Consider the following 16,227-nt stretch of genomic DNA (forward strand, 5'->3'; position numbering starts at 1 on the left):
CTTTTGACAGGATCGTCAGGGCTCATAGAGGATTGCAAGAGGAACTTGGCAGCAAAATTTGACATGAAGGATTTGGGGTTGATGCACTATTTCCTAGGATTGGAAGTGTGGCAGAAGGATGGGGAGATCTTCCTTGGGCAAGGAAGATACGCTACAGATATTCTGAAGAGGTTCAGAATGCAGGATTGCAGACCCATGTCTACGCCCATGATCACCAACTGGAAAAAGATAGATGCATCAGATGACAAGGATGTCGACCCCACCTTATATAGATAGCTTATTGGGTCTCTCATATATTTGGTTAACACTAGGCTACATATCTACTTCGCAGCCAATACCCTTAGCCAGTTCATGGTAGAGTCGAAAAGGGTACATTGGGCAGCAGGGAGGCATATTCCGAGGTATGTTCGCGGCATAGTCGAGTATGGATTGAGATATACTCGAGGGGGTGATGTCAGAATTTGTGGGTACACAGTTGCAAATTGGGCAAGCAGTTCAGTGGACAGGAAAAGTAACTCCGAGTACTGCTTCAGTGTTGGATCAAGGATGGTTTCTTGGTGTAGCAAGAAGTAGAAGTCAGTAGCACTGAGCTCTGCAGAAGCAGAGTATATGGCAGCCAGCACAGCTACGTGCAAAGCTATATGGCTTCGGAAGCTACTAGTAAGCTTGTTCAAGCAGAGGATGGAGGCGACTAGTGTTTATTGTGATAATCAAAGTTGCATAAATCTCTCTCAGAATCCAGTGTTTCATGACAGGTCGAAGCACATTGATATTCGGTGTCACTTCATCAGAGATTGTGTACAACATGGAGCAATCCAGCTATAGTATGTTCCCAAAGAAGAGCAGGTTGCAGATATACTCACGAAAGCTCTAGGGAGAGCTAAGTTCGTCTATTTTAGAGAACAGATGGGTACGGTGGAGAACTCGTTTCAGTAGCAGGGACAGGCTATTTTGGATATTTTCAATTGCAGATGTTGCAGTTGTAGCAGCAACAGATGAGAGGGGGTTGCAGTGCAGATGCAATGTTGGCAACAGTATGGCAATGTCAGCAATAGCATAGATGCAGCGTATATTAGAGTTGCACAGTGGTTGGTGGGCAGCATGGCCATACATCAGCAGCATGATAGGAGATGATGCAGAGACAGAGTGTCGTTACAGGGTGTGCAGTAGCACTAGAACACATTCCTCGCTAAGAGGGAGTGTTAGTTTTTGTAGCATCGGATGTGTTCTAGCCACAAAATTTGGTGGAGAGGATAGAATACATGAGATCTCCAAAACCCATAAATCGTTTTTGGAAATTCTGCCTAGAAGTGTCTCAATTAGATTATTAACTGATTTTTAAATATTTCCTAAGTCTAAACTTAGGGAATATGGTTAATTAATCAATATTAATTGAGATAAGGTGAGAATCATCTAGAAACTCACACGAATCGATCCAGAGATGATCTTAGCCATTGATTAAGTTTTAATATTGCTCGTTGGTGCTCCAACAGTGGATTATAAGAGGAAGTCGATGTGGTGATGGAGAAATCATCCAAACAGATACTCAGTTGCCCAAGCAATTTGATTTGCTCAACAGCAGCAGCTCAACAGAGAAGATAGAGCCAGAGCGTGATTAGTAGGTGGAAGAGTAGGGCAACAACATTTCAGGATGAAGATTTCCAATTCCTGGAAGAGGCAAAGACAGGAAGGCCGAGATTTCCAGAGGGCCAACGTAAGCTCTGCGCAGAGGGTGACGCAGGGAGCTTAGCACATAGGCTATGGAGGCAATTTCGGAGGCAGAAAATAGCTGTGGGGTGAGACAAAATTCTCACGATATTTTTGTTAGTATTTTCCTCAGATTAGATTGCCAACTGGGCATCTAAATTATTGTACTCAGAATTGCTGCTGAAGATTAACAATAAAACCATCATCTGTTGCACCGGTTTTCCCAAGTTTGGTTTTTCCGGCGACAATTGTCCAAAAATAAGTGTGTCAAAATTATTGTGTGCTAGAATTTCTCAGTTTCCAGTATTTTATTTTCTGTAGTATTTTTATGGTGAAAATTGCAGTAGTGATTCTATTCTTTGTTTGTAGTAGCAAATAAACTGCATAATTAAATTTTCAGTTAGAAGAATAATTCCAGTAGATGCAATAGATAAAATTTCACACAGCCAAGAACTCAATGGGAGACAGAGAAGTTAAGTCAATGACCAAGGCAAAACCCAGAAGGGAAAACCCAACAAGATTCTTCTTCTATTAGAAATCAATTGTTCAGCAGAGATACAAAGTACAATGAAAGAATGAAGAAGTTCACCCAAATCTAAAGAATATCTCTGATAGCAGTAGCTGATGCAAACACTGAATCACTTTGGCTCTCCAAGATCTGCTCTTGCTCTTCAAGACTCTCTCTCTCTCTCTCTCTACACTCTCCAACTCTTTCTCAAGTTTGAATTCTCCTTTCACAAGCACAAGTGTATCAAGTGAGGATGAGAGGCACAAATATATAGGAAGAGCAAGGAGGTTGAATTCATGAGGGAGTAACTCCTATGCCTTGAGGAGGAGTTACATATGCCAAAATAGGAGTGTAACTTATGCCATAAAGGAGAAGAGTGTAACTTATGCATTAAAGAGGTGTAAGAGGAATCTTTTTATGACGAGTCATTAAAGTGTGTAAGAGAGTGTAAGAGGTGCATAAGAGCATTAAAGAGAGAGAGGAATGAATCCATTAAGAGAGAGAGAGTAACATATGCATTAATTGAGGGGAGTTACATATGACATGATTGAGTCTCATGATTGAGAGACTTGAATTTCTTTTTAATAATAATATAATAATATAATAAGAATAATAATAATAATAATATTGATGATTAAGTTGAAATTGAACTATTAGGATTGATTGATGATTAGAAGGGATTTTCCATCAACAATACTTGATTACCAATTGATGCAAGGTGATTTACTATTTTTGGAAAGTCATACTTGAGACTTTCTATTTTTAGACATTCTATTTTTAGACTTTCTATTTTTAGAAATTCATCCCTGAGCTGCCAATTTTCAACAAATTCTTTCGGATCAAGGGGAAAATGGGTCTCTAAAATCCAAGAGTATGACTTAGAAATCCGACCTAAGAAGATCGTGAAAGGCCAAGGCCTTGGTGTAATGCTAAACGAAGGAACTGACAAAGCTTTCCAAATGGGTGAGGGGAAACAAATTTGTGCCACAGCCATAGAACTAGAAGAAGATGAATGGTATTCTGATGTAATATCCTATCTTAAGAGTCTGTCTAGCCCTCCTGGATTAATAGATCACAAAAGGAGAGCTCTTAGATTAAAGGCCACCAAATATTGTTTAACTCAAGATGGGCTAGGTTGGATGAGCCCTAACAGAGTTATCCTTCAATGTGTGAGCAAAGACGAATATGAAAATATTATTAAAGAGTTTCATGCAGGATTTTGTGGTGGTCATTATGTCGCTAAAACTACTACACACAAAATCCTCAGGGCGGGTTATTATTGGCCTACAATCTTTGCTAATACCTTGAAGTTTGTTAGGACCTGTCAGTCATACCAACGATTCACAGGTAAAGAACAACTACCTTCCCTCCCATTAAAAAGTGTCCTCGTTGAATCTCCTTTCCAACAATGAGGCCTTGATTTTATAGGAGAATTCAAAGACAACTCTAGCAATGGTCACAAATGGATACTCACTACCACTGATTATTTGACCAAATGGGTTGAGGCCATTCATAGTAAGAAGGAAAATGACCAGGGGGTGATTGACTTCCTTGAAGATTGTATTATCACAAGATTAGGATTCCTGCTAAAATTGTGACTGGCAATGCCAAGGCATTCAACTCCAGGGCTCTTGCATCCATGTGTTGTAAGTATGGCATCATGTTAACGCATTCTTCCCATTACTATCCTCAAGGAAATAGCCAAACCAAGTCAAGTAAAAAGAACCTCGTGATGATTACTAAGAAGATAATCAATAAAAATTAGAAAAGTTGGGATAGTAAGATTAAATATGCTTTATGGGTTGATTGTACAACACTATGACAGCCTCCACAAGTCATAGTCCTTTCCAACTTGTGTATGGGGAATAAGTAAAATTACCCATCCAATTGAGGTTGTTGGTACTAGAATGCCTCAAAGCACTCCCTAACCAACAAGATGCTATAAAATCTAGAATTGACCAAATCATTGAGATGGACAAGTCACAACGTAAGGCCTATTACCCACCACCTGTGGGTGATATCCATAGGGAAAAAATTTTCTCCTAGATGGTCCTCAGTCGGCAGCCCTTTGCAGCGACCAAATAGCTCGGTGTGCCACCATCTCCGCCACCTGAACCAACCATTGTACTCCCTCGCCCATCTATTATGATCGTATGTTTGAAGATGGGCCTTCCAACCCCGAAGGTATGGCTTTCATTATGTAGTTGGGTATTTTTGTTTACTTATCATGGACACTTTTGGGCATAGATTAGTGGGGGGATTCGGCGAAAAGAATGGGCTTGGTTTGTACTCTTGTCTCCTCTGTCCAACTTGGTGATTAACCTTGTATCCTAGTCCCATGGGATCTCCTTTATTGGCTACTAGCTTTAGGAGTGCCACTACATGGGAAATCTTGATTTTGGTTGTGTGGTCTCGCTTCCCGACACCATATACATCACTCTCCTCCGCTTATTATAACCCATTTTCATATATTTCCCATTTGGGTCCACATTTGTCCATTAGGTCCACAAGGTGTTAGCCTCCCCTCTCCTTGTCCACACTCTGGGTTGGGCCTGGAACGATGCCCTGGAGGTTGATGCAACTAAAAAGAAAGTAAAAAGCATAATTTGGCCACTATCAACAGGAAATGTACCACAAAATGCAAAAGATGGTCGGGACATACAAATTTAGCACGTGGGCAAAATCCAACATGAGCTCTAACCCCTATCATTATGGCCATCACCCTGGTTCCTAGGGCCCCTATATGAGCCCCCCTACATCACTAAGGAACCCATGATTGTCCCAACCCCTGGTGGGCGATGAACTGACCAACCTTAAGGGGATATTCACTGCTATATCATGCACATCATGCTCTCATACCCTAGAGCCCCAAGCAGTTACAAAAGGAAAAAAATCAAAAAAAGGCAAAAGGCATATGAAAAAGAATGGAAAAAACAAAGGTCGGGGTAACTCATGTACCACGATTGCTCCCCCCTACATCTATACACCCAAGTCTAGGCTTCCCTAATCATAGCTACCCTTGTACTGTGGCATGTGCCTTGGAGCCTTCCCCTGATGCCCCACTCTGTTCCATCATTTATTCACATGACACCTGCCTCTTGATGGATGTACTATGGACTTGTCACTCCCTTAGAGGTTGAAACCACCTAAGAGGGTCCTTGGTTAACCTTCTTCTTAAACTTAGAGACACTTGTACACTCTAAAGCCCATTACGAAAGGGCGTGCCATTATGAAGTGTCCACTCGGCTCCATGATTTGTAAGATCATTTATTCAATTGCACTAATGATTTGTTGTACTGGAAGGTGATATGCATTAGATCTTATATAGGATTACAGGCAGGTCTTCATCTGGGTTTGGTATCCCCATATGGGGTCCAAGCTCTCCATAGGGTCATATTGGCATTTGTAAGGTGAGCGTTGAGATCCATGGGTCTCCACTACAACAGAGAGCAGATTGCCACATCATGGGATCTATTAGTACCATCCATCGCTTGCTCGTGTTCCACTTATTTGATGATGATGGTGCACCTGGACCACCTTGCCCAATTGGCTTCACTCTTGCACCACACACTTGGCAGTTGATCGAGGGCCCAGATGAGGTTATGTCTCACCATGGGAGACAAAGGGAGGGCTTGCATCATTCTTCTAGCCATTACAGATGGGATACAAGCTAGTTCGATCCATTTGGAGACCCATGAGGATGTTTTGTGCCCCCACAGCCACTTGGGAGCACCACATGTCACTCGCTTGGAGATCAAGGGGCCACCCCCGTGATCACGATATTGGACTCCACTAGCCCTTTCAATGGCCCTTCGACATATTGTGTCTATCACTTTAGCCCTCGAGAGGCTTATTTTCATGTTATGGAGCTATCTTGGTGGGCTTGTCACCAAGTAATGTTATTTTGTACATTATTTTATTAGTTGGGGCATCATTAGGCCTCATTAGGCAAATCGAAGTTCGAACCCTTAGAGGATGGTATAAATAGATGAGAGGTTCATTCTCTTCTCATCATCACTTGGATTTGGATCTTTATTTCTTCTGGAATTTCGCTATAGCTATTGGAGGATGAATTGGATAATCTTGATGCATTTTGACATTTGGAAATTTTGTCTTGGTCTTGGAGCTTCGATTTTGTCTCTCTTTGATGATTGGATATATTCGCTATACTTGTAAGTGTTTTTTTATGGTCTATTTCTCTATTTCATGTCACATGTATAACGTATGGAATTTTCGCTCATGGAACCAATGTTTTTTTCCCTAATTGAAGAGCGTGATTTTGTGAGGTTTTGCATATGTTACATGTCTATTATAGTGAATGAATGTTCCTAGGGGTATTGTTAATTTTAGATAACAATGGTATGTTATATGCTTAAGAGCAATTTACTTCAATTTTCTTTATTAGCTCAATATCAATTTCTAGATTAGCAATCACATTAACATGACAGTAAATGCAGATAGAACATAAATAAAAAGTTGAAGACAAGCCAAGACAAGAGGACACAATATTTGGCGAATCCCAAGGAAAAACCCCAGTGTGGGGAAACCTTTTGATCAAGTCTTATTATTATTCAAAAGTTCAACAAAGAGAGAGAGAGATTACAATATACAAAATTCAGTTGCCCCCAAACACAGTCAAATTTGTCCAGTCAAACTACAGTCAACGGTATGCCCTAACCAAAAAGTCAACGTTCCTCAACTTAGCGGAAATATTCCTCCAAATCAGTTCAGTCAAACCCAGTCAACTCGGCCTCCAAGGATAGTCTGAATCATCCCAAAACAGTCCTGAAAATATCAATCAAACTCGATCAACGTAAAGTCAAACATGCGGTCAACGTTGGTCAAATAGTACAGAAAATCTTGGTTTTTGTGCCAAAGAATGCGCCTGCCCAAACAGAAATAATCCCACAAAAATCGCAGTCAAACAAGGTCAACGTTGCCCGGTCAACGCTAGTCAAACTTCGCACGTGTGGAGGAGAAGAAGGTTGCCCTGAAGTTGTACGACCTAATCAGATGAGGAGAGAGAGATATGTGTGAGAATGAATGATGTCCAAATGAGGTAGATGCACCTTCTATTTATATGCAACAATTGAGGATGAAAAGACATGTCTTTTGGGCTTCTGAGCCTACATTAGTTTGCTAGCCGACCTTGACAATTTGTCCATAAACGAAATAAATTCATAATTCCATTTGTACATGTCAGAATGAGATGATCTTTAGATCAATCCTACACCTCTCGGAAAGAGGAATCCAATAAAAATATCAGCGTCATCATATGAGTTGTCCAAGGTGGAGTTTGGCCCTAGTTGCCAAATTTAACACTCCCTCTCAACTAGGAAGAACTCCACCTGCCAAATCATCTGTCAATCTGTACCATCTCTGACATCCCTGTTATACTCTGCTCTACTCTGCTCTACTGAACCATGAAGAAATAATGAAGAAATGATCGAGAATGTGTCATACCATTCTCCACTGACCCGAAGTCAGTCTCCAATAATCGAGAGTGTATCATACCACTCTCCACTGACCCGAAGTCAGTCTCCATTGATCCCAAATCAATATCAAACATCCTAGCATAGGGAGTACAGTAGTACACAATGCGTCCATCAATAGTACTATGGTCCCTATCCTCATTTCCCTACTCATTGGCCAGATGAGAGGTACTTCCCATGAGTCCCAGACTACATGGGTAGGATGTATCGGCAGGAGAAGGTGAACCACTCATCCTGCTCATATGCCATAGGAGAAGGTGAACCACTCATCCTATGCATATCTCAACCATCATGGGGTATCACAGGGGAAGGTGAACCACTCACCCTGTACATCGCGCACCACTAGGGGAAGGTGAACCACTCACCCTATGGTCACTCATCGCTCCAAGAAGTACCCCAAGCCCCCGAGCTCCCAGAGCTCGATATCCAAATCAAACAAGACCCTCATGAGAGGGTCTCTCTACGACTCCAAGTTGTTCATGAAAGGTTAAGAATTTTACCTTCCCTAGGGCTTCGTAAGAATATCTGCAACCTGATCATTAGTCCTAACATGACGGAGCCTTATTGCTCCCCGTTGTTCCATATCCCAGATAAAGTGGTACCTGATATCAATATGCTTAGCGCAGTCATGAAACACGGGATTCTTAAAAGACGAATCCCACTTTGGTTGTCGCAATAGATCACGATGGTATCCAGCACATGTCCAAATAGCTCACTAAAGAGCTTCCTCAACCAAACAGCTTCACAAGAGGCCATACTAGTAGCGATATATTCAGCTTCAACAGTGCTCAAAGAAACCAACTTTTGCTTCCTGCTCATTCAAGATATCGAAGCAAAACGTAGAAAGAAGCAACATCCCGATGTGCTTTTACGATCCACCACACTGCCAGCCCAATCAGCATCAGAATAACCATGGAGCCTTACATTCCCGGTAGTGTATCTCAGTCCATAGGTGATTGTGCCCTGGACATATCTCAAGAGATTCTTGGTAGAAATCTAATGTATGTGATGAGGCTCGACCATAAACTAACTCAATGTATTCACTACAAAAAATATGTCCGGATGGGAGTTCACCAAGGACATCAAGGCCCCCACAAGTTGACGATACTCAGAAGTATTTCCCAAATCGGACCCAGCAGCACTTCCGCATAACTTCTTGAAGTTAAGTTCCGTTGGAGTAGTCACGGACTTGCAGTCCTCCATCCCAAATCTTTCAAATAGCTTCACAATGTATTTTCCTTGACAAAGGAAAATCTCACCTGGCTTTTGCCAGACCTCCAACCCTAGGAAATAATGCATCAATCCTAGGTCCTTCATTTCAAACTCGGAAGCCAACTCCCTCTTACATTGATGAATAAGAGGGTCTGCACTTGTTAAAATGAGAACGTCCACATAAAGTACTAAGATAAGAGGTTTGTCATTCTCAACCTTAAAGTAAAGGTTCGGATCAACTTCACTTCTTATAAAGCCCAGCTTCATCAGATAGTTGTCGATCCTCTCATACCAAGCTCGAGGAGCTTGCTTTAACCCATAGAGTAACATTTCCAACTCCCATAGATGAATTCAATTGAAGAGTAACATTTCCAACTCCCATAGATGAATTCAATTGAAGAGTAACATTTCCAACTCCCTTCACGGGATACGTGGCATTGTCCCCAAGAATGATTTCCAAATTTGTATCCTTTTCTATTAAATTTGAAAGAGCTTCCTTATACCTAGTGAAGTGCCTTGAGGCACTACTATCAATCAACCAATTTCCCAAGGTATCCGGAAGAGAGGCAGTAGAGAGGGCAGATATAAGATAAAACTATTTTTACTTGTTATCTACAACATTAGATTCATCATACTTGGAGTTTCTTGATCTTTTGGGAGGTTGACCATTTCCATGTTGAGTAGTGGGAGCATTCATTTTTCCTTTGTTGTTGAATCTGTCATTCCTTTGATTGTTGTTGATCTGTTAATGAAAAAGGTATTATACACTATGTGCGAGTTTGCTTATGTTACTTAGTGCAACGGATCGAAAAGATTGTGAATAACATAAACACACAAACAATTTGAAAAACAAATTCAAACACATCAACACAGCCAAATTTAATAAAGGAGTTCACCAGACTTTCTGGCTACATCTCCTAGTCCTTTCGCTTCCAGTGCTGACCTCTTTATTTTGTCTTCAAATTGTTGTTACAAGTATGAGCTCGAAAATAGAGTCTCAAATAAGAAAATGGATCTCACCACTGCGTTCAGCTCGAAATTTCGAGTCAAACGAGTATAAACTTGACCATATTTGGCCACTGTGACCTCCAGACCCCCTGGAATGGTCCAAAACCATAATCGTGTTATCTTTCGGTGATATGGTATTAATATACCACATGTAGTTGCAATCTGCGGTGAATGTGGGATAATGCGATAACATAAAATCAGAGGACCAGCGGTCGTGGGGTTGACCCCGACGTCCAGCCTTTTTCCGGCGGAAATCCCGACACCAAAATAAATACAAGTTTATCATATCCTCCAAATCTCCACCATCGATCTGTCCCATCTGATCCAATGGCTATCGTGTCATCCACTCGCCAACTAGCCCATATGATCTCCACCTTCGATGTGACCCCTCTAATCGAACAACAATCGCGCAATCTCGCGTGAAATCTTGCACGACCGATATCAGACTGAGAGCACGCGAGAAAAGTGGTTTTCTCGTGCTACGTGTCGCACGCTAAGGTTAATCGCGTGAATTTTCGAAAAACCGTTTACCACCTTTAGGGCGCGCGAGATACCACTTCCCATTTTCCTGCTGGAACTCAAAGAAGTTAAACTTCTTTTTAATAACCACATCGCATCTGTTTAGAACGTTAACCTGCTTGCGTGTTCTGACGCGATATGCGTCGATCTCCTCTGATCGGACGATCACCACTTCCCTGCGATTTCCGTCAGTTTTAGCAGTCTGCCAAATTTCTTTCTCATCCGCCACATTGGGATTTCATGCCAACATTGGGCAAATCCGGGTTGCCATGTGTCAACACCGGATTGGCCCGTGTGAACCAATCACAAATTGCCACATCACCTTCTCTGCTGACATCATCCAGAACCCGTGACTCATTCCCGGGTTGCCATGTGTCCTGCTGACGTAGGCATTGACTGTTGACTGTTGACTATTGACTTGGTTCCACTTTCATCTGCATTTGAAGACTTTGATCCGGAGGCAAAACTGAATCCATTTTGGATCAGTTGTTGCCCCTAAAATTGTTGTGGTTGTGGTTGTCATCATCATCAGGTGTATCCCTTCTATTAGGACACTCTCTAGCATAGTGGCCAAATCTATTACAAATGAAGCATCTTCCCTTCCTTACATATTTAAATCTCGATCTTCTTTGACATTGCTTCTTTGAACCAACAATGTTCTTCTTTTAGCATGAGCGAAAATGCAGTAGGATCATTCCTATTTGAAGGCATGTCTCTCTCCATCATCCTTGTCTCTTCTTGAGTGCATCTAGTCAACAATTCATCAAAACCTGGAATCCTGTCATTGTTGAGGATAGTAGTGTTGAACACATGCCATTCACAAGGGAGACCTCCAAGGGCAATGAGAGTGAGCTCCCTATCAGCAATAACTTCTCCAATTGAAAGAAGATCATTTTTTATCTCAGTAATCCTCATGAAGTAGGATTGGATATCTTCACCTCTTCCCTTCTTTATGTCCTTCAACTTGTTCTTGAGGAAGAGAACTTGGTTTGCATTGCTAACTTTGAACATGCCAACCAACCTGTCATACATCTCCTTAGATGTGTTCAAATCGGAGATGTATGCAACCAAATGCTTGTTAATAGAATCCCTGATGATCTTCTTTGCTTTGACTTCACCTTTCTTGTACTTTGTCTTAGCGGAAGTCGGTGCATTTGAAGGAGGTCCAATGATCTTTCCCTGCACATAATCCATAACATCCTACTCTTCCAAAGTCAAATCAAGAGACATCTTCCATGCATGATAATCATACTTATCATTGAGTTTATCATCGGGCTTGAAGTAAGATGCAGAGGCCATTAACTCTTGTCCTTGTCCAACAAATCTTAGTGATTTCTCTTCTCAGCAATTGCTCTTTTCACTCTTGCTTGGGCTTTGTCATCACCTCAGCTCCGATACCATGTTAATTTTAGATAACAATGGTATGTTCTATGCTTAAGAGCAATTTACTTCAATTTTCCTTATTAGCCCAATATCAATTTCAGATTAGCAATCACATTAACATGACAGTAAATGCAGATAGAACATAAATAAAAAGCAAAAGACAAGCCAAGACAAGAGGACACAATATTTGGTGGATGCCAAGGAAAAACCCCAATGTGGGGAAACCCTTTGATCAAGTCTTCTTATTATTCTTCAAAAGTTCAGCAGAGAGAGAGAGTACAATATACAAAATTCACTTGCCCAAACACAATCAAATCTGTCCAGTCAAACTGCAGTCAACAAGATGCCCTAACCAGAAAGTCAACGTTGGTCAACTTAGCAGAAATCTTCCTCCAAATCAGCTCGGTCAAACCCAGTCAACTCGGCCTCCAAGGATAGTTTGAATCAGCCCAAAACAGTCTCGAAAATATTAGTCAACGCAGAGTCAAACCTGCGGTCAACACTAGTCAAACAACACAGAAAATCTCGGTTTCTATGCCAAAGAATGTGGCCTGCCCAAACAGAAATAATCCCACAAAAATCGCAATCAAACAAGGTCAATGCTGCCCAAACTTCCTGCAATTTGGTCAATGCTGGAAACAGAAAATCGCAGTCAAACTTCGCATGTGTGGAGGAGAAGAAGGTTGCCCTGAAGTTGTACGACCCAATCAGATGAGGAGAGAGAGAGATGTGTGAGAATGAATGATGTCCAAATGAGGTAGATGCACCTTCTATTTATATATGCAACGTGGCTTCTAAGCCGGCATTTGTTTGTTGGCCGACCTTGACAATTTGTCCATAAACGAAATAAATTCATATTTCCATTTGTACATAGAATGAGATATCTTTAGACACCTACACCTCTTGGAAAGGAAATTCAATAAAAATAACTGCATCAACATGCTGTTCCAAGGTGAGTTTGGCCCAGTATGCCAAATTTGGATATTATCTATATGATTACCTTGATAAAATCAAATTGCAGCAATAAGAAATGTAAAATTTCTTTGGTAACCTAGTTGCTGCCTATAGGGATATACGAAGTCACTAGGGAACTCCTTGACTGGGTAAAAGATATTCCGAAGGTTGAAATCTCATTGACTCCATTCTCCCAATAGACTAGGCACTGGTCTAATCCTTGGTGATCACTTCAACGAAAATCTTTCACCTCCTTCTCTCCCTTTTTCTAAGCCCTAACCCTAGTGTCTCCTAGGGCATCACACAAAATTTATTGCAGCCATCCATTTGGTGAGCAAGTTGGAGCACAACTGTGTTGGGGTATCCTCTAGGCCCTCATAAATTTTGAGAGAATTCCTGTGTCTAGATTTGGAATTATCCCAATCCCTAGCTCCAATTTCGTTCTTGGTCCTAGGTTTCATAAGTTAGTGGCTTTATCAAGGATCATTACATTGTAAGTTCAAGTCAAATCTAATCCCTTGATACTTTCCTCCCCCCTTACTTGGTCAAGACCTTTTGTTTGAAGTTTCACCCTAAACCCTTGACCTTGTTTGGGTCCACTTGGGTTCCTTTGTGGTCCCGCACCCCTTTATCATTCTAATTTCACAAGGATTATCTTCGAAACCCTTTATTATAGGAAATCTTAGGTCTGGGGCATCCCTTTATCAAGGAATACCCCTCAACCCTAGATGTAGGTTTCCCTTTAGTCCTTCTTGGAGAGCCATACATCTTGCTTTAAAAGCAAGCAACCCCTATCATCTGAGTCTCTCCTTTGAATAGGCCCTTATAATCACTATCTATATATCATTGATATACCATTCATAGTGATTTCCCTAATACCGAGACTCCTCCCATCAATGAAAGTTCGTAAAGAGAAGGGGACATTGATTGAGGTGACAGTGGGTCTTTGTCCCATTGTTGCCACTTGGTCTAGTAGTTGCCCCTTTGGAACCCCTCCTAGGACCCCTGCTAGATTGAGCGGTAACAAGGCCCTCGACCAAGTTGGTAAGAACCAAGAAAAGGTTAAGAACACTTTAGACAGACGATCCAAACTCTGGGTTTTTGAACCAGGAACCATGGTCCTTTTATGGGATAAGAGGAGAGAGAAGCGTGGCATGCATAAGAAGCTTGAAAATCTATGGATTGGCCCATACAAAATTGTTGGCACTGCAGGCATTAATGGATATCATCTAGAGACTCTAGAAGGTGAACCTCTCCCTTTGTCGGTAAATGGCCAACTCTTGAAGCAATATTTTCCTAGTATAACCTAGATATAAAAATAAATAAATAAATAAATGTATAGTAGTTAGTTGCATTGCATATTGTGTGAGCATCCTAAAATCTTGCATTCTCATATCATGTTTCATTATAGATTAGATTAAAATAGATTTTATTTTATGTACAGATTTATGCCATCATATAAAACATGGGTGATCCCTACACCCAATGCACATGCTCCCAAACAAGTTGATTTGGATGTGCAGGTTACAAGTCTGTGAGACCAGGGATTGTTGGAGTTCTCATGAACTCCTCGTTCAAGCTTATGGATCATGTGCTCTATGGTGATCTCATGTCCCCGAGTTGGAGCTAGATGTTACCCACCAAAATGGGTAACCCTATAAGAGGAATTTTTTCTCCAACATTTCACAGCCAGTCAATCTGCTAGACAACCAACAGCCCCTACCAGCCACCATTAGACGATGATATGCCATGTGCCTTTGCCACTTGCATAAGCCATGTGCCTCTCACCCATCCAGCATTAGCACTTGGATGAAGGTGGGTTGCTATTCAAAAGGTACTTTGATCATTTTGCAATTGGGTGCTTATACTTGTTTCTTTTGGGCATTTAGTATGGATAATGGGGTGATCTAGAAGATTGACAGACCTTGACCGTAATCTTGTTCTCTCACCTTACCAGGGGGGTTAATCTTTGATCCTAGTCCAGTGGACCTCCCTTAAGGCCCTTTGGGTTATAGGAGGGGCACTACCTAGAAAGCCATGATTGAGATAGTGTGTTCCATTTTCCCTATATCATACTTAACACCTTCCATGCCACATTACAAGCCCTATATCTCACCTCCATTCTTCGAGTACAACTTGTCATTGGTTCTTGGAGATTTGGCACTCATATGTTCACATACCATGAGTAGGGAACAAAAAATTGCCCTGGAGGTTGACGCGACTAAAAGAAAATGAAAAAGCATATCATGGCCACAACAAAAAGAAAGAAAAATCAAAATGCAAAAGATGGTCGGACATAAGAATTAGCACATGGACAAAAGCCTAGCATGTTCTCTACCTCCCTCATATGGTCATCACCCGTTTCCTGAGCACATGATGCTCTATCACATCAAAACAGAACCCTTGCATGTCCCAACCCCAATGAGCAATAAACTAACTTATCTTGAAGGGGTAATAAAACTGTTACATCATACAAAGCAAGCTCTAGCCCTTGAGCTATAAGCAGTAATACAAGGAATAATCAAGAAGTAAAAGACTGACAAGACGGGTGGAAAACCAAGGCGAAGCTGGTAACTCATGCATGCACGAATGCTCCATCCTCACATCTATACACTCAGGATGTGGACACCACCATCAGTTGGTTCCCTTGACCATGAAGTCTTCTCCCTTCCATTACCACATTATTGTCCACTAACACCTACCAATTGAAGGGTGGACCAGGGAACTTTTACTTCCCCTTAGGGGCTAGAAGCACCTAATAGGGTTGACCATTATGTTGAAAATTGGCAGGTAAGGGATGAATTTCCTTGAATAAAATTTCATTTCTAACGATTCTAGAGTGATTTTCTAAATATAGAAAGTCAAGTCTATCATTGCAACCATTTCTTTCCAAAATTAATAAGTCACCTTGCTTCAATTGGTAATCATGTATAGATGATGGAAAACCGCTTAACTTATCCTTAATCAATCTAAATTGTTTAATTTTTTTAATTTCATTATCAATATTATTAATATTATTATGATTACACTTATGATACTTTAATATTATCTAAAGAGGAATTATGTCACCTCTCCTTCTTGGTACTCAATCATGCCACTTCACATCTCTCTCCTTGATGGCAAATCGAACTCTCTCATTCAATGATACTCTACTCTCTCTCTTAAAGGATTCATTCAACTTTCTCTTTAATGCTCTTACGCACCTCTTACACTCTCTTACACACTTTAATGACTTGTCATAAAAAGACTCCTCTTACACCTCTTTAATGCATATGTTTACACTTCTTCTTAATGGCTCGAATTACTAAGGCATTATTTCTCCTCTTTATGGCACAAGTCACTATGCATGCATACTCCCTCTTGATGGCATGAGTTACTAAGGTAAGCTTACCTCCTTATGGCATAATTTACACTCCTTTTTGGCATATGTAACTTCTCCTCAAG

The 16,227-nt window shown here is 41.1% G+C and overlaps 1 protein-coding gene across 1 annotated transcript in view; it reads left to right on the forward strand.

Annotated features, from left to right (window-relative positions):
• Nucleotides 1–16,227, forward strand: part of LOC149250743 (uncharacterized) — a 122,118-nt gene that overhangs the window by 19,721 nt on the left and 86,170 nt on the right. The window contains exon 4 of the mRNA XM_089453736.1: nucleotides 14,228–14,313. Coding sequence (XP_089309862.1) covers nucleotides 14,228–14,313 — 86 coding nt within the window. The remainder of the gene's footprint in view (nucleotides 1–14,227; nucleotides 14,314–16,227) is intronic.

The sequence above is a fragment of the Pinus tabuliformis genome, chromosome 7 (genome assembly GCF_031772625.1).
Source record: "Pinus tabuliformis cultivar Carrire ecotype Pingquan chromosome 7, CPIR1, whole genome shotgun sequence".
NCBI lineage: Eukaryota > Viridiplantae > Streptophyta > Pinopsida > Pinales > Pinaceae > Pinus > Pinus tabuliformis.